We start from the raw sequence: 18,978 nt of genomic DNA on the forward strand, positions 1-18,978 counted from the left end.
CAGCTGCACTAACATGATGTCACACACACTGAATGTAACAGTGACAGTTTACATCATCACACAATCAGCTGTGATTGTTTCACTGTCATCAAACTAGTCAACAGGAAGTAGAATCAATAGAAACCAATCATTTACTGACAGCATGTCTGATTGAAATAAGTGCAGATTATGTATGAAGTATAACTGCACACAGTAACTGTGTTACAATAAGGACTTAACAGCGCCCTCTGCTGGAGTGTTTCAGTACTGCGTTAACTAGAATACACCACCTCCTCCTCCTCCTCACACCACCTGCTACAGCTCTACTCTTCTATGACTACAGTCATCCACAGCACTGATGTGAGGTCACATGGTTCATATGTAAGGAGCACAGAGACGTCCTAGCAGCTGACCTCAGGTCAGTTTAATGACTGTGAGCAGCAGCTGTGTTCTTGTCACTGTGACAGGGAGACACTCTCAGACACAGCGCTCATGTCAGCTTGTTCTCATGCAGGAGGATCAGGAGCTCCATGTTGTCTTTCTGTTTGAATCATGATGTGTTTGTGCTATCAGAGTCTGTCATGAGTACTCAGGGTTTCACAGCAGCTCTTCTGAATGCTGACGAGGACTCCAACCTCATGTTTCACCTCTCTGAGCTTCTGATGTCTGTGAACACTCGTGTTTCTTCTCTGGGCTCATCTGGACAAAAACACCTTTCTGTGTTTGGCTCCAGCCTCATTCTGACTGACAGGAAGTGTGTTATCCATGAGCTTCTTTGTTTCCTGCTGTGTTTCCTGTCTGTGGACAAACACGAGTGTTTCAGCTGAGGACTTGGTTCCTTCCACCTGTCCATACAGGACATCACGCTGTCTTTTCTTTGATTTTTCTGACTCGTGTATTATGCTGTGTTTGCTTGTGTTAGCTTATTATTGTGGAGACTAACATTCAGTGATCATCAGGTTTCGTACGCTTTTTTCACGGTCAAATTCAAGCACTTTTTAAGCACTTTCAAGGTCCCTTTTTAAGCTTTTCCACCCCCCGCCGCCACCCAAAAAGAAAAGAATGCATGTTTCAATTTGCATCACCTCAGTAAGACTATGTGAAAAGACACCTTTGTTCCCCTTTTGTTAGAAGAACTCACCACACAAAAATATTGCAAACGGAAACGGTCACCTTATATACATAGTGTATAAACTCAAAATGCACATTTCACTTAAAAATTAAGATGTGAAAATGTGAAGAAATTAACTTGTTAGAGATATTCTTCTCCTGTTGAAAAAAACAAAAAACGAAAAATAAAGAAATAAGTCTTCTCATCAGATATTGATGCTTCTTTCCTGTGTAAGAGAAAGATGTTTGTTTGTTTTTTAAGTTAATTCCCAATAAAACTGTTTTATTGCTAACTACATTGCTGTCTGTATTATTGTTGAAGTCCTAAATGATCACCTTTAAAGTGTTTGTGCTAATAACATCAAGTCAGACAGGCATGGAGAACAGCACTGACTATTTAAGTAGTTTAATGTGTCGGTGCTGACCATAAACACATTTTGAATGAAAGCCGGGGAACTTTGGTAGCACAGAAACAAGTGGCTATTCTTTGTGACCATATGTCCCTCATATTACCATTATTTCACCCAAAGGCACCAAGTTAATACTCAAAAAAGCTGTAGCAATACACACAAATATAAACAGTACTTTGTGACAACTTTGCTTTTAGCCTTTAACCCTCTGGGGTTAACTGGCCGTTTTCGACTACTTTTGATTTAGCCTCATATTTCACCTTTGAAAACTGTTTATCTTGCCAATCTGTTATTATCTCATTTTGACATCATGTGTCAGCACAATTTATCTAAATTCAGACAAAATTTAGAATACAAGTAGAAAGTGATATTTTTGACTGTAAAAACCACAAGCATGTTTAAGGAATCATTTTCATAACTTGAAATGCAAATAGAAATTGGACGTTTTTTAAAAATATGAACAAGTTTTGCAAACAAAACTGAAACTGAAACAAAACCCTAACTGAACATTAGCAACGTTATTAACTGTCACGGCGAGTGGAGGGAGCCGTGTGGACAAATAAAGGAGGATCCAATTGCAGGCAGTAGTGAAGGTGAGACGGTGGTTTATTGAACACGAAGCACAAGAGGAGAAAACGGCAAAAACAGAGATCACACTAAACTATACTGAACACAAACCAGGACATGAACATGAAGGAAGATAGACAGCGGTACATGAAGGTGACAGCAGGGAGAACACACAGATGAAACATGGTGGATACACTTATGGACCAGCGACTAGAATGACAGAAAACACAACTTAAATACACTCAGAGAACCTTCACAATAAAACAGGAAACCACTACACAAGGACACAGACCAGACACAGAACTAAACCCACACAAAACATGAGAACACAAACCCTGTGAACAAAACCCCAAACCAGAACCACAGTAATATAATCTATTGTAAATAATCAAAACACCAGAGAACCCCAAAACACTCCATAATGCAAAAAATAAAGCCAAGACATAATAAACTCAGAATGCTGGGTCGGACCGACCCAGAACCGTGACATTAACACTCTCATGGTGTGCTTTGAAGTTAGTGTCAGCTAAAATAATATACTAGCCAAATCTATTTCCAGTCTCAACTTCCATCATACAGATGATGCTTGTGGCAAAAGAGCAATGTTCAGAAGCCTTTTCGTTATGAAATCTGTTTCTCTTCATGAGGAAATCATATTCAAACTGATTAAATAGACATTTTTCAGTAGTTAGCTGCTATGAGCCCGTCTCAGTGTGAAGTGAAGTCTGTCTGTACTGGATCTTGATTCATCGTTGACCCTCCAACAGCGACACAACGATCCGGCTCACCAATTGGTGATAACGACCTACTGAGCCTGCTAGCAGGTGCAGGAGGGCCAATCTGAGCCACAGTTATGGGGCTGATAACAGCTAATAACGCCCATTGATGGACTGTGCACACAAACATTAACACAAAGACTCAATCAATAACTGGTGATGTATGTTTATTAGAACATGGAAAACAATGAAATACACATTTTTCATCATGCCTGTACTGTACAAAAACTCAGCTTTGATATCTGTATGTCTGCAGCAGCAGTAATGAGAGAGAAATCATTTCTTCATATTTGACTTCAAATGTCTCAAATCGAGTATTTAAAGTCCATTTTCGGGGCTTTGATGAGTTGAATCAATGATTTGGATCATTGATTAGAGATCATACAGTTAAATGCACATTAGAAATGGTCCAGCAGTACAACAGCTAACATGTGAATGATTCCACTGTGAAAGTTTCACATGAATTGTGGGTCACATGCAATAATGTTTGTGCTAACATAAGATCTAAACACAGACTGAACAGCTGACTGAGGACATTTATAATCTGACCTCACATAAACACACGTTCATCAATGAATTATTGTCAAAGTTTATCATCTGCAGTCTCATGAATCCTCTGGACATCAAACACTGATGGTGTTACTGGAGCTGAGAGAAGTTTGATGGCTTTATTATTCACACTGTGACAAATGGCAGCTGTCAGAGCAGAACACATGAAGTCAGCAAAGGTGTGTTTCAATTCAGCCTCTGCTTCCTCTGAAGGTCCATGACATCACGTCGAGGCTAGAGTCTAGAGATGGAGCAGTGCTCTCTCTCTGAGTCTTTGAGCCTGTTTTTCTGTTTGAGTCTGGCTTCAGTTCAGTCTAATTTAGCAGCTGTGACATCAGAGATTGTAGGGGAGGAGCAACCACACCCACAGGTGAGTTTCCCACCCAGAAACAGAGCGTGAACATCACCTCTGTCTGCGCTGTGTTGGTCACAAGCTTTGTTCTGGGCTTTTAAGTGGAGGGTGGAGCTTGTGAGTGATGAAGCTGAGAGCTGTGTTTGCACATGCTCAGTGTGACAGGATGTTGGCTGCTGTGTTTGCACATGCTCAGTGTGACAGGATGGTGGCTGCTGTGTTTGCACATGCTCAGTGTGACAGGATGTTGGCTGCTGTGTTTGCACATGCTCAGTGTGACAGGATGTTGGCTGCTGTGTTTGCACATGCTCAGTGTGACAGGATGTTGGCTGCTGTGTTTGCACATGCTCAGTGTGACAGGATGTTGGCTGCTGTGTTTGCACATGCTCAGTGTGACAGGATGTTGGCTGCTGTGTTTGCACATGCTCAGTGTGACAGGATGTTGGCTGCTGTGTTTGCACATGCTCAGTGTGACAGGATGTTGGCTGCTGTGAAAGCTGAATGCTCTCTGGTTAGAAGTGATGTCACACATTAGGATGTGCTCGCTCTCTGTCAGAGTACCAGGGCCTCGCTTTGACCACATGACTCTCAGTACACAGCATGATGTGTGCGCTGTAAACAGGAAGCAGAGGAGTGGGACTGAGGTAAACCTCTGCGGGATCAAACTGAGCTCCAGATGTTTCCACATGTTTCTGCTCTGCCGTGTGTTTGATGATTATCTAGTTTTAGAAACTTTCACTGAACAGTCTATAAGAGTGTCACAACTAAGCATATGCATAAGCACTTAAATACCTTAAATGAGAATAATAGAAACTTTCTATTAGAGCCTGTCCCAGTAGTCATAGGTAGAGCACACCTGGACAGGTACCAGTCTGTCAGAGGACTAACAGAGAGACAGACATCAGAGTAACAAATCGATTTAAAATTAATGTAAGCTTGCTACAGCTGTATGTATGAACATGTGTTTCTGTGCTCACAGTCCACCTCTCAGGAACCTGCAGTTCATTTTAAGTCTACTTTAAACAGACCTCACAAAAGGCTGATGTGGCTGGATCAGTAGTCTGATTTAAGTATGATACCTTTGGCCAGGGATTAATCTGGTACATCGCTTCACTGCAGTCTTACATATTATCCCCACACCTGAATAAAAAATATTGATATTTACAAATAACAGATTCAGCTGATGCAGCCTGACTCAATCTGATTCCAGATGTTCAGCACACACAGAGACACAGAGGTACTGTTTAAAGTTTAGTGTTAACCTGAGTCACTGATCATTTACAGTATTACAGAGTCTGTCAGTCTTTGCATGATGTCCACGTCACTGTAAGTTTCTAGCTGACTCTCAGGTGTGACAGGTGTGCCAGCAGGAAAGAGTAATAATAACCTGCATCCTGAGGTTTGTCATGCAGGATTAAAGGAGCCAGGCTTTGTTCACACAGCTAGGATTGTATTTTACACTGACCCTGGGTCAGTATAAGTATCATACAGTTTAAACGAAGCACTGAAACTTGCACATATTTATTACAGATGCATTGAAGCTAATCGAGATATTTACTGTCAATCTGTGGCTGCGATTAATCACTTTACTGGAAACTTTATTAACTAGTAACTTCATCAGTCATGACAGAAGCTAATATTTCTGTGCTAACATCGTTTAAACAGTAACAGCTTTACTACAATATAAGCTAACGTTTACACCGTAACTTTAAGCTAGCACCATAAAGACGGTAAAACACGTAATAATATCTACAAATGCATCTTAAAGCTGTTATATTAGCACTCGGTGTATTACTAACATAACCACATTAACATTATTGACACTCGCTGACTTTTAATAGTCATTCTATAAATGCTGTCCGTTTAAATGGTCTTACCTGTAACACTGCTGTATCCACCGGATTCCAGCCAGAGTGGATTCTGGAGTCTTCCACGCTCCTGTCAGTGATCCTCCATCTGGATGGATGATAACAACCTTCTGAACAATCTAGCAGGAGATGGCCCTCATCTATGGGACTGATTTCTGCTAATAACGCCCATTGTATGGACTGATAACAGCCGAAGCGGGTGAATAAAGTCACCCGGTCGCTAGCTGTGCCATTACCCAGCATACACCTCTCCCTCCATAAATGCAATAAACGATACAAAAGTAATGGCCTATAATTAATTTATCTGCTGTATCTGCTGTTTCTCAGGTAGTTGTTTACATTATATAATATATTGTGTTCAGTACACGTCACTACAATGTGATTTCGGAAATGTATAAATATACGGACAACAGGCTCTTCCACGGCAATCTCTTGTCGTCAATAAACAACGTTTAGGGAGCTCTATAGTATTCAATGAGAGGACCCTGCACGTCAATTCTCGACGCGAGGGGGGTACCCTGCGCGTCGATAAGTGAAGCAGAGGGAGCCTGACCATGCGTCACACATTTGATGAGTTGGGAGTGAGAACGTGTTGGATCCTCATCTCTGAATCTCTTCCTGAAGTACTCCTCCTTCTGTGGGTCAGTGAACCCTCTGACCTCTGTCACCATGCCAACACAGTCAGGAGGGATCTGATTGGCTGCTGCAGATCGTGTGGTTATCCAGAGGCGAGCAGAGGGAAGCAGTTTCCCCCTGATGAGGTTTATCAGCAGCACATCCACTGAGGTGGACTTTCTAGGGTCAGTTAGGATTGTAGTTTTGTGGAAGTCCAGAGGAAGTCGACACTCATCCAGACCATCAAAGATGAACACAACCTGGAAGTCTTCAAAGCTGCAGATTCCTGCTTCTTTGGTTTCAGTAAAGAAGTGATGAACAAGTTCCACCAAGCTGAACTTTTCCACTTTCAGCACATTCAGCTCTCTGAAAGTGAATGGAAATATGAACTGGATGTCCTGGTTGGCTTTGTCTTCAGCCCAGTCCAGGGTGTATTTCTGTGTTAAGACTGTTTTCCCAATGCCAGCCACTCCCTTTGTCAGCACTGTTCTGATTGGTTCATCTCTTCCAGGTGAGGCAGATGTCTTCTTGTCTGATGGTTGTTTCTGGTCTGTCTGGTTTCCTGGATGCTGTTTCAATCTGTCTGACCTCATGTTCATCATTGACCTCTGCAGTCCCTCCCTCTGTGATGTAGAGCTCTGTGTAGATCTGATTCAGAAGGGTTGGGTTTCCTGCTTTAACGATCCCCTCAAACACACACTGGAACTTGTTCTTCAGATTAGATTTAAGTTGACTCTGACTCCACTGGAAGTCCCTAATGGAGGCTCCTAAAATAAATAACAGACAAATAATGAATAGGAAATATCCAGTGCACATATTTTGAATCCATGTTGGTCTCATGAGTTAGTAAATGTCTCATCCTTCCAGCAGCTTAAATCTTTAGAGAAATCCTCTTACTGCTCTGCAGATGGTCAGCCAGCTCCTCCTGCTTCATTCTCCTTAGAAAGTGCACTGTGATATTGAGAAATGCTTCTCTGCTGCTCCGCGTTTGCTCTTCCTCCTCACCCTGTAATATCTCCCTGTCCTCCTTCTGACTCTCTAAGCATGCTGGGAAATCTGGACTCAGAACCTTCTGTATATTCTTAAGTTCATTCTTCACAAAATTGATGATGGTGTCTTCAAGCACCTTAAACAGAAAACTTTATGAATGTCTCAGTCACATGACAACCTAGGGCTGGGCGTACTAAGAAGTTGCATTTGTGGTTATCAAATTGCGTTCAGGTTTAACTTCGTGTTTTTTTTTTTCAGGTTTGTAAAGGGATTTACTTTTCACTGCGGGACATCACCATGGCTGTCCTCCTCACTCTGGTGTACGTCAGCTGTGTTGTGTAAACAGTCAAACAAACTGAAATGACCTGTTTCAGGCTTGTTTCTCCTATAGCTCCAACATCCAACTGTAAACACTAAAACCCGATGTTCCAGTTTGAGGGTCATTTTTCTTTCTTCTACCAGATATGACAAATTATTAAAAGGCTAAACACCTTCTAATTAGGGCTGGGTGATCCATATCACAGTATAATTTGGACCACGTGCGGTAACGATATATATCGCGATATATTATTTTCACACCATAATGCGCACTTAAAATCTTTTAATTTTCTATAAATTCAACAGTGCGCCTTATGTATGAATTCTGGTTGTGCTTACTGACCTCGAACCAATTTTATGTGGTACACGGCGCTGAAAAATCGGTCAAAAAAATGTTTTAGTACGACTTTGGTAAGCTACGAAGCAGCACCGCTTGATGGATTGTCGGAGCATTACGGCTACCGTAGTCAGGAGCCTCGCGGAGTAATCTGGGTCCAAAACTCCATCTGCTTCAGGTCCCAAAGTCAAACAAACACTGCGGCATCACTGAGAGTTAAAAACTGTCTAAATTCTTTCATCTGTAATAAAATGATCAGCATTGCTGCTTTACCAGGTGTAACAATTAAGTTTAACATCCAGGCATCCATGAAAACAAAATTTTTTAAAATTTTACGGAGTTAGAAGTTAACAGGAAGTTAGCTCTCTAGTTTCCACCTAAACATGATATAGCATGTTCTGACAGAGAGATTTCTAAAAAACTAAAACATACAGCTCTGCTATCACTTCCAACATAAATGAAGACAGAAAACTAAACAGCAGTGACGTTTGCAGTGTTACTGAAGTTGGGCTAGCTGGTATATAATGATGTGCTACGTGATTGCTAGCGACACAGCTATGTTAGCATAACATAAACAGTGAAGCTGGAGGATGAACGCAAACTTTTTTCCACTTAATAAAAGTTAACATGGGGGTTTCTGGTGGTTAGGGATAAAAGACCCCTATGACAACCACAACCATTTTCAGGGTGAAGGGAAAGATAAGAACAAAAAGACCTTATTGATCAAATGCTGAATTTTGTGAGATCTGTAATGAAATGACTAAAGTCACTTATAAAACTAAAAAAAAAACCTAAAAATTAATCTTAAATAGTTTCGTCAAATCTTTGATGAAAATTAACAACTTTACTTCTTCAATAAATTATTCAATTTCTATTGCTGCTGTTGTTGCAGCAGGTCAAAATCACCCCTCCTGGTGTTTCTAGAGTTAAACAGCGTGTGCTGCCCTCACGACACGTGACCATGTGAAGCTAGACAGCCAGCGAACAAAATAGATGAGATCTTCCACACAAGGCTTGCTTTTCTTGCTTTTAATGAAGATCTTTTGAAGCCTTATCCTCTCTCAAGGCTTCTCCTTTCTATTTCTTATTTGTAACTGAAATATACAAAAGGTAAAAATAAATTGCTAGCTAATACACATCTTAATGAGAAACATAAAGATTAGCCTAGCTTAACACGTGCGTTACATTAGCATCACAGTTCACTCCATGTAAACACATATAAAAGTTATTTCTGAACACATTAATACTCACAAAGACGAACGTTTCCCAAGGTACAAGCGTGTAGAGCACTTTTAGCGTGTACATGAGCTTATTCACAGTTTTAATACTGCCGAAGCACTTTTCACAACATTAACGGAGAAAATACGTCAAAGATAGGTGAATGATCAGAGCGCTCCCTCGCTCCCATTTCCGCACATACAATACAAAGATCGCTTGTGATAACGATGTCTCACTCTGAGCAAATTTCAAACACACATATCTTAACTGTTTTTAGCATGAATTACTTATAATATTTCTTAACTTTGAATTTATTTATCACCTTAGTTACGTAACTTAATCAGATTATGCACTAACTACTGACTTTTGACCAAAAGGCATAACACTCCCCGCTTGATATAACACATTATATCACTATAAACATCAATACAACATATTTAAACATTATTTAACATCGAAGAATATTCATTCAGTCTCTGCAAGCAAAACAATCTCTGAAACTGGTCTGAGAAACATTTTAACAGTCACATCTTTTCAGTCCGCACTTCCACTTTTCGGACCTTCTTGTCGCTGCTGGGGAATGTTTTTACTACTAGTCCCATGGGCCATTCATTCCTGCTGACTTGGGAGTCCTTCAGCAGGACCACATCTCCTTCTTTGACATTAGGTCTAGTCTCTGTCCATTTTGCACGACTTTGTAAGGTGGACAAATATTCTCCTTTCCACCTTTTCCAAAAGGTATCAGCAAGTTGTTGAACATGTTTCCATTGTTTCCCAAACAACTGCCCTGATGAAAAGTTCCCGAGTGGGGCAGACACAGCACTCATCTTCTGCGTTAGTAACATTCCTGGAGTGAGTACTGCAGGACTGTCAGGGTCAGTGGATATGGGGACAAGAGGCCTTACATTAATAATTGCCATCACCTCAGCCATGAAGGTGCACAACACTTCATGAGTAAGACGTGTTTGTTCAGTTCGTAACAACATTGCATCCAGAATGCGCCTGGCGACCCCTATAAGGCGCTCCCATGAGCCTCCCATGTGCGACGCATGAGGGGGGGTTGAATGTCCAAACACACCCTTTCCCTTGCAGGTACTTCCCTACTGCTTTGTTTCCTGAGTTTAGCCCTAATTCCTTACAAGCGCCCACAAAATTGGTGCCTCTGTCTGAGCGCAGAAACTTGGCTGGGCCCCGAATAGAGAAGAGCCTTCTTAATGCATTGATAAAACTATCAGCAGACATAGTCTCTATCAGTTCGATATGCACAGCTCTAGTTGACATGCATGTGAATAACACAGCCCAACGTTTGTTCTGGGAACAACCACCTCTTGTACGACGCGTCACAATTGTCCATGGCCCAAACACATCTAGGCCTACAGTGGTAAAGGGTGGTTCAGGGGTGACTCGGTCTGCGGGCAAGTCCGCCATTTTCTGGATCTGCATTTTGCCTCGCAACTTGCGACATGTGACACACCTATGAATGACAGATGACACGAGCCGCTTCCCTCCAATTATCCAGTACCCAGCACCACGGATAGCTCCTTCAGTTATGTGTCTTCCTTGATGAGCTACTTGTTCATGATAGTGAGTTACAAGTAGTATGGCGATGTGGCTGGTAGATGGGATAATCAGAGGGTGCTTTTCATTTTCTGTGAAATCGGCAGTGGAAAGACGTCCACCGACTCGTAAGAGACTGTCTTTGTCCACTACAGGATTGAGCTTTTTGAGTGCGTCAAATATGCCACTGGCCTTCTTTCCTTCTTTAATGTTTTCAAGCGTCCCTTTGTAAGCTTCTTGTTGGACAGCTCGAATGATGACTACTTTGGCTCGGGTGAGTTCTTGGACATTTGGTGTCTCATTGAAACTTTTCCATCCCCTTTGTCCACTTGTCTTTTGTGCAAAGGATGTAACTACATGAATGAGTCTGGCTATAACTCTGCAAAGAGTGGTCCAGTTTGAGTACTTTTTGAAACGCTCCGAACCTAACTGTGGCTCTGCTACAGTAGTTTTCATGACTTTTATTTCTGGACGTATCTGTCTTTTTCAGGTTCGATGAGCGTGAAAGGACCAGTGTGTGGTTCTGTGTGTGTGTCAGAGTACAGAAAGGGTGGACCTGAGAACCAGGTACTGTTCTGCAGGTCTGGTGCTGGAATGAACCGAGTGGCTTGGTCAGCTTGATTGTTATCCAACATTTTCTGCATGAATTGGATGTAGTGATCTTTCGTTTCTGGTTTCTTTTCCAAAGTCTTTCGGAGAGAGCAGAGGTGTTTTAGGGCTTGTTCTCTGTTGTCAGGGAGCCTCCTTCTCGGTGAGCGAAAGGGTAAAGGTGCAACCCAACGGTTCTCTTGGTTTTGATAAACTTCATTGTCCATTATTGTCAGGAATGCCTTGTCGTCGATAGACATGGCTTGTTTGTTATCACTCTCAGATCTAACGAACACAGAGTGTCCCAAATCATCTGTGACGCAGGTAGCATTCATAGTGACCCCATAATTCTCTTTAACGTGAATTGTGTTTGGGCAAGGCTCAAAATAGGATGCACGTCCATTATCTAAGGTGTGTGTTTTGTAGACATTGACCTCTGACTGACTGTGCGCTTTTCCTAAACACACCTCCCCCACAATAACCCAACCCAGGTCTAGCTTTTGGGCGTATGGTGCATTGTTGGGTCCGTTGATTTGCTCACGTACCTTATGGACCCTGATGACGTCTCGTCCTAGGAGTAAAAGGATTGGGGCGTGGTGGTCAACAGGTGGGATGTTATCGGCGACTGGAAGAAGATGTGGGTGATGCTGGGCAATCTCTGGAGAGGGTATTTCAGATCTATTGTCTGGAACAGAGTCACATTCAATTAAAGGGGGTAGCTGGATGTTGACTTCTCCATCTAAGGACTCGAGGAAGAAGTTCACAGCTTTCCTACCTGAGGTTTGTTCTCTGCCAGAGCAAGTCTTTAAGGTGTATGGAGTGGGTCTGGCATTGATATCGAAAAGGCTGAAAAACTCTGACTTAGCCAGTGACCTGTTGGACTGATCATCTATTACTGCATACATTTTTATAGCTCTCTCTTTTTGGCCTGCGGGATACACTTTGACTAAACTGATCTTAGAACATGAACGTGGGCTATCACTTTGGCCACATACCTCTGTGCACTTCGACTCGACTGAAGGTGAGCTCTCAGTTTGCTCTTCATTGTCATTGTTTCCTGGTGTAGTACTCTTAGAGGCAGGAGTAGGACCACGATGCATTGCAGATAAGTGTTTAAGGCTGTCACACTCGATACACTTAACCACTGCTTTACAGTTTTTTGCAATGTGTTGGACAGACCCACAGCATCTGTAGCAGATGTGATGCTCTTTGAGATAGGCTTGTCTTTCTTCAATGGGTTTGTCTCTAAAAAGTTTACACTTTTTGAGTGGATGTGGTTTTTTGTGGATCGGGCACTGGCGATCTGGTTCCTCCATGTTCTTTGGACTGAGATTATTCTGGTCGGGCTCTGCCATAATGTCCATTTTGTGTGCTGACACAGTAGGTTTGCGACTATATGACCTCAGTTTTTCTGTGAGAGAAGGGACGTGGGTGTTGGCCTTGGACATAGCAAAGCTTGGGTCATTCCTCATTTTCGCTTGCCGTTGGACAAATTGTGTGAAAACTGAGAAAGGAGGAAATGACACACTATGAGTCTCCTTGTACTGTGTTCCTACAGTTGTCCACCTTTCCTGTAGGTTGAAGGGAAGTTTATCCACTATTTGCCTGACTCCTCTGGCTGTGTCGAGGTAAGCAAGTCCTGGGAGTGCGCCATCTTGTTTAGCACACTGTAGCTCCAATAAGATGTCACTAAGTTCTTGCAGCTTAACATTGTCTTTATTTGTTAGTTTAGGAAAGTCCTCTACCTTTTTTAAGAGTGCGTCCTCAATAGCCTCCGGTGAGCCGTAGCACTCTCCAAGGCGTTGCCAGACCATCTTCGCACCTGCAGCAGGATTGAGGGTGTGCACAGCACGAATCCGCTTAGCCTGTTCGGATGATGTTGGACCCAACCATTTCGTTAGCAAGTCTAATTCCTCTCTTGGAGACAGATTTAAGTCTTTGGTTGCGCTGATGAATGAGGTTTTCCATGCCCAATAGTTTTCAGGTTTGTCATCAAATTGCAAAAGACCTGTGCTGACTAGTTCTTTGCGAATTAGATATTTTGCAAACTGTTGTGTTTCACTTGCTTCAGGTAAGCAGTTGTTAAGGTTGGGGGTGTGCTTTGTGGAGTTGGACCAGTACGTGTCGACTACACATGTGTTCACTGTTTGCTCCTGTTTCCTTTCTCTGTTTACAGGTGGTGGTTTCATCTGAGAGTTGGTTATAAACGGATTAGTTATTTGTGTACTGTCTTGTACATCTACTTCATTGTCATTCCCTTTAGGAGGCTGTGCTGGGTCGTGCTGAGTGTCTGGGTAGAGTAACTCATGTTGTTGTTGAACATATTCGTTAGTGTGGTGCACTGTACTGATGGGCTCAACTTCCTCACAAAGTTCTCCATAGAGCTCCCCGCTCTGAATCTCTGCTTCTTCATAGGCTGAGGCCTCTGCTTCAGCTGCGGCTATTGCTTTTTGGCACTGGAGGACATGTAGATGAGCATCCAGTTCCGCTCTCTGTTTCATTGCATTGGCTTCCTTTTCAGCGAAGGCCAGTTGAGCTCGTGCTGCTTGAGCTTTGGCGTAGGCCCTTGCAGCTGCAGAAGCTGTTGATGAGGATGTCCGTTGAGACCGCCTTGTCGATGTTCTGGATTTCTGCGACTTGGTGTCGAATGGCTGAGACTGTTGCTGCATTGTAGCTGATTGAGTGGCGATGTCTGGTTGCTGTTCACCACCGGCTGCTTCGTCTAGCTCTTCAGCAGCGTAGTCTTTTAGATAATTTCTTCCTGAGCGTAGACTCATGTTGCTTAAAGTAGCTCTGTATGCTTGAACCCGCTGAGTAGGCGTCTTTTTACTGTGCTGCCCTCACGACACGTGACCATGTGAAGCTAGACAGCCAGCGAACAAAATAGATGAGATCTTCCACACAAGGCTTGCTTTTCTTGCTTTTAATGAAGATCTTTTGAAGCCTTATCCTCTCTCAAGGCTTCTCCTTTCTATTTCTTATTTGTAACTGAAATATACAAAAGGTAAAAATAAATTGCTAGCTAATACACATCTTAATGAGAAACATAAAGATTAGCCTAGCTTAACACGTGCGTTACATTAGCATCACAGTTCACTCCATGTAAACACATATAAAAGTTATTTCTGAACACATTAATACTCACAAAGACGAACATTTCCCAAGGTACAAGCGTGTAGAGCACTTTTAGCGTGTACATGAGCTTATTCACAGTTTTAATACTGCCGAAGCACTTTTCACAACATTAACGGAGAAAATACGTCAAAGATAGGTGAATGATCAGAGCGCTCCCTCGCTCCCATTTCCGCACATACAATACAAAGATCGCTTGTGATAACGATGTCTCACTCTGAGCAAATTTCAAACACACATATCTTAACTGTTTTTAGCATGAATTACTTATAATATTTCTTAACTTTGAACTTATTTATCACCTTAGTTACGTAACTTAATCAGATTATGCACTAACTACTGACTTTTGACCAAAAGGCATAACACAGCGCAAACCTTTTGTTTGAATAGCGATCTACTTTAACCTCTAAGCAACAACTTACATATACAACATGAAGATGACTGAAAATAATATAACAACTACTTTTACATGTATATGTACAGACCATAAATATGGAGTCCAGGTGTATTTTATTCTGTTGGGAAGACTGATCTATAGGAACCTCTGAGCTCTCCTGGCCCACTCTGTGGAAGAAACATGAAGAGTTATACAACAAAACATTATATGTCGCTAAATGGAAGGGAGGCAGCAGAGGACTAGTGAGCACCATCAAGAACCAGCAGGCTGTGTAAAGATCCTCCTGAGACAATCAAGCACATAACAGCAAGGTGCAAGATGCTAGCAGGCAGGGCATACATGGAATGCCATAACCAAGTGGAAGGCATAGTATACAGAAACATCTGTGCCGAGTGTAACCTGGAAGTCCCGAGGTCCCTCGCCCCTCTTAAGGGTTTTTGTGTGTGTAGAGGAGACAAACAATGTTCTTAAGATGCAAATAATGTGATTGTAAACGCATGAGGGGGTGTTACAATACCCTGATACTATAAAAGCAACCTGAAGTGTATTTTTGGGTGGGGATTTACAACTGATGGTTTCCAGTGTACATCTCCCCACGCTGCGTGTCTTCATTAAAAATCAATTGTTTGACCGACCTCTTCTGGACCATCATTGTTTTACTCTCGTCCTCAATTTCGAACCCGTAACACCCCCTAGGGTGGTGGAGAATGACCGAGCTAAGATCCTGTGGGACTTCCACATGCAGACGGACAAAATGGTGGTGGCTAACCAACCGGATGTAGTGGTGGTAGACAAACAGAAGCAGTAATAGATGTAGCGAATGACAGCAATATCAGGAAGAAGGAACACGGGAGGCCAGAGAAGTACAAATCACAAAGTACATATTACCTGGTTCTGAGCAATATCACTATAAGTCTAAGGATTTTCTCTGGGATAATGAATCCTGAGACTACATTTTCTGCAAACTTTAATTCTGTTGAGACTCACTGTATGTGGTGTCATGGTCTCTGGGTCTCAGAAAGACAGCCAAGCATCTGCACACTCAGACGTGATCCCTAGAAGACTTGCAGACGCTGAGAGTATAATTGAGGTGTAACTCTGTTTCGTGATTTCCACTCCAGATAGTTAAATTGGGATGTGTGATAAATTGATATCTAAACATTTGGCACACTGACCAGATCTGTGCCAACACCAAATTAGAATTTATAAAAGTAAAATCAAGTAAAATTAAGTCTTTTTTCATCAGAATGTTAATTTATTGAGAAGACTCAATGGGATGAGGTCAAATAAAGGGTTAAAAAAAAACAGAGTCCATGGAATCATAAATATTCAAATGATTTTTAAGAACAATTTCAGATAATACTGGTACCAGCCTGACATCGGGTTTCTAGATCTGCACTCCAACTCACACCACTTCACATATTAACACTGAAACATGTGAGACACATGATGGAGGATTTATTCACAAACACGGAGACAGTTATTATACTTAGATACACATTACCTCTCTTCAGCAGGAGAACATCCTTCTTTAAAGAAAATAATATCTTTCTTTGACGCGTCACTCTTTAAGAAGAAAAATGTGTTTTTCATTTGCAGCCACAGAAGCTGATGAAGACTTACAATACCTTCAACATCCCAAAGAGAAACATGTTTGCAGGCTGAGCATGAGCAGAAGGAAACTCCAAACTAGTGTTGGCAGTGTAAGAACAGAGTGGCACCGAGAGGCAAACACAGTCATTTATACTGTGCAGGACTGTTGATGGTCCTGCACAGTATAAATGTTGGACATGTTTTATAGAATAAAGGAATAAAGGTTCAGTTACTTCCTTTGAGATGCAGTTTAGAGACCAAGAAAACATCAAGCAGTTCATTTAAATCAGACACCAAACTGAGATCAAATAGTTCATGTTACTAACAGCTCACCTCTCTGCAGCAGATGGAGGCTGGACTTTAAAATCAATGGGAGGATCATGTGACCAGTCACTCTGTAAGGACATAGAGCTGGGTGGAGGTCCAGGTTGGTTCCTGTGAATAATGATGGAGCAGTGATGTGAGTGCTGAGCTGTGACATGGAGAAGAGTCATGGACAGTTAGAGATGGTCATCTCACCTCTGAGCTTTGGTCTGGCTCTCATGTTCCCCACACAGAGTGCTTTTAGAGGGAGGGACTCCCTCCTCTCTGTCCTCACACTCATCCATGCTGACACACGGGTGAACTGCTTCCTGGGTCAGGATCCCATTTGAAACAGGACAGGAATGGCACACTTTAATTGTTTTCATTTTACTGTGACAATTTCTTACTGTTTACCTGCACATTGTTGTCAAGATTTAAATTGTAGTATAATTTTGGTTTGAAAATCAACGGGACTAATAACAAAGCCTCAACAACAACATTTAAATATTATCATCTTATGATTCTGTATTTGAAACATTAAAAGAAATAAAAATAATTTCACAACTATGGAGTTACAGTGGGCAAAAAGAACAAAAATATATATACACACCTCTGTTAAAATGCCATACCTGTCATATGTCAGCACAGCCTTATACGAATAACTTTTGAAAACACCTTTTAATTTAGTCACAACACCAAGTCTTATTGGGTACACACCTGCCATCCAAGACACTGATTAACCCAAATAAACTTCAGCTGTTTCTAGTAGGAGTTTCCTTTGAAAATCTTCAGTTTCTTTCAACAGCAAAAGCCATGGTTTGCAGAGTATCAAGGGAATCTCATTGTTGACAGGTATCAGTAAGGAAAAGGATACAAAACTATTTCTGTTAAATATACAATAGAACAGACAATGGTGGCACTGCAAAGAACTGGATATCTTCAATAATTGATGAAAAAAAAAAACAATATGAAAACTGGTCAGGGAGGTTCTCAGGAGACCCACAGTAACACTGTAGGAGCTTTCTTGCTGGAATTACTGGGAATTACTGGTTGTGTACTACATGTAACAACAATATTGTATTCTCTATATATGTGGACATATGGGTAGGGTTGCAAGATGGAAGCCTTTTCCCCATCTCTCCACTTTCTTACACTTATCTGGGGCTGGGTTATGATGACAGAGGGTGAACAGATTATCAAGACATTACATTTTTGCAAAAGTGCTCCAATGTTTTTGGAGACGTCTGTTACCCACCAGATCAATAGCTAGCTGAGGGTTCAAGGGTCACTAGAGCCGGCGAGAACACCGGACTCCCAGCACATTGCTTTCAGACCCTCCACGGTCTTTGGACACTTGGTGAGGGTTAAAGATGACATGCAAGTCACTTTGATCATTTCTAAATGATAACGTTTGGTTTATTTCGATGCTTTATTTGTTCCTGAGCAAATCAGTTTGCCTGAGATTAAAGTTACATGAATGGTAAATGGACCGGTCCTTATATAGCGCTTTTCTACTCTGAGCACTCAAAGCGCTTTATACAACCAATTCATTCACCCAATCACACAAGCACTTCTTCTTCTAAGAAGAAGGATATTTGGCATGCAGAATCCAGTTACGAAGCTTAATTTTAAAGTCTTACTCGGAGAGCTGTCAGTATATTTTAAACTAAGTATTTCACCTGTCATATGTTAAATGTTCTGCATATTATTATTACATGAAAAACATTTAAATTCACGAGGAAACAATTGTACTGGAAACAGAAATAGCATGTTGATATGCTCAAGACTGCTCCAAAAATGATCAGCTTATATTATAAATATTTGTATTTGTTCAGTTGTCTTCCAAACACCAGCAGCTGTCTATTGTGAGTTTTGAGTGTCTACTAAAATAAAAATAAAAGCGTTCAGATATCATCTAGTGGCTGTTGGTACTTAAGTGTATGAAGCTTATTAAAAACAATGAAAGAGATTGTATGTAAGAGAGAATTTGCGAAAGTGCTTCTTAAAATAAACTTTTATTCTTAATAAAATCTGCTACATCATGTTTAATTTCCATTGAAAATATTAATCACAGTTAAAATTCTTTGCAACGCAATTTTAACCAGTATTTTTACATGTTTGATCTGCATCTAAACTCCATCTGTGATAAATAATAATCCATAAAATAAGTAGAAAAATTGGCATTTCCTGCGAAAATGCTGTGTGGATGCCGTAACGCTGAAGCTGTCTGCTGAAAATAGCTGAAAAAGATGAAAAGTTGCAAAAAGTGTATGGCTGTAAAGAAACAGAAAATTCTGCTGAAAACATGTGAAGAAGCAG

General features: G+C 41.4%; 1 protein-coding gene and 1 long non-coding RNA gene across 2 annotated transcripts; both read right to left on the reverse strand.

Annotated features, from left to right (window-relative positions):
• Positions 1-8,807: 8,807 nt before the first annotated feature.
• Positions 8,808-9,519, reverse strand: LOC109199785 (uncharacterized). Its single transcript, XR_002060095.2, has 2 exons — positions 9,123-9,519; positions 8,808-8,965 (listed from the first exon to the last, which is right to left on the reverse strand). It is a non-coding gene; the product is annotated as an uncharacterized LOC109199785 (long non-coding RNA).
• Positions 9,520-11,107: 1,588 nt separating this feature from the next.
• LOC109199789 (uncharacterized) lies at positions 11,108-14,389 on the reverse strand. The gene is made up of 3 exons (XM_019355119.1): positions 14,380-14,389; positions 12,010-14,222; positions 11,108-11,919 (listed from the first exon to the last, which is right to left on the reverse strand). Exons 2-3 carry the CDS (start codon positions 14,009-14,011, stop codon positions 11,108-11,110), a joined length of 2,814 nt encoding a protein of 937 aa, XP_019210664.1. The 5' UTR covers positions 14,012-14,222; positions 14,380-14,389.
• Positions 14,390-18,978: the final 4,589 nt, after the last annotated feature.

Source organism: Oreochromis niloticus, unplaced genomic scaffold (assembly GCF_001858045.2).
Source record: "Oreochromis niloticus isolate F11D_XX unplaced genomic scaffold, O_niloticus_UMD_NMBU tig00007939_pilon, whole genome shotgun sequence".
NCBI lineage: Eukaryota > Metazoa > Chordata > Actinopteri > Cichliformes > Cichlidae > Oreochromis > Oreochromis niloticus.

Bases quoted from the DNA above. Each gene is read 5' to 3' on its own strand.
- LOC109199789 (XM_019355119.1), bottom strand. From the start codon at position 14,011: ATGAGTCTACGCTCAGGAAGAAATTATCTAAAAGACTACGCTGCTGAA. The intron at 11,920-12,009 runs GTAGGAAAGCTG...ACTCTGTTCCAG, and splicing joins TGGCAGAGAACAAACCTCAG to ACAATAGATCTGAAATACCC.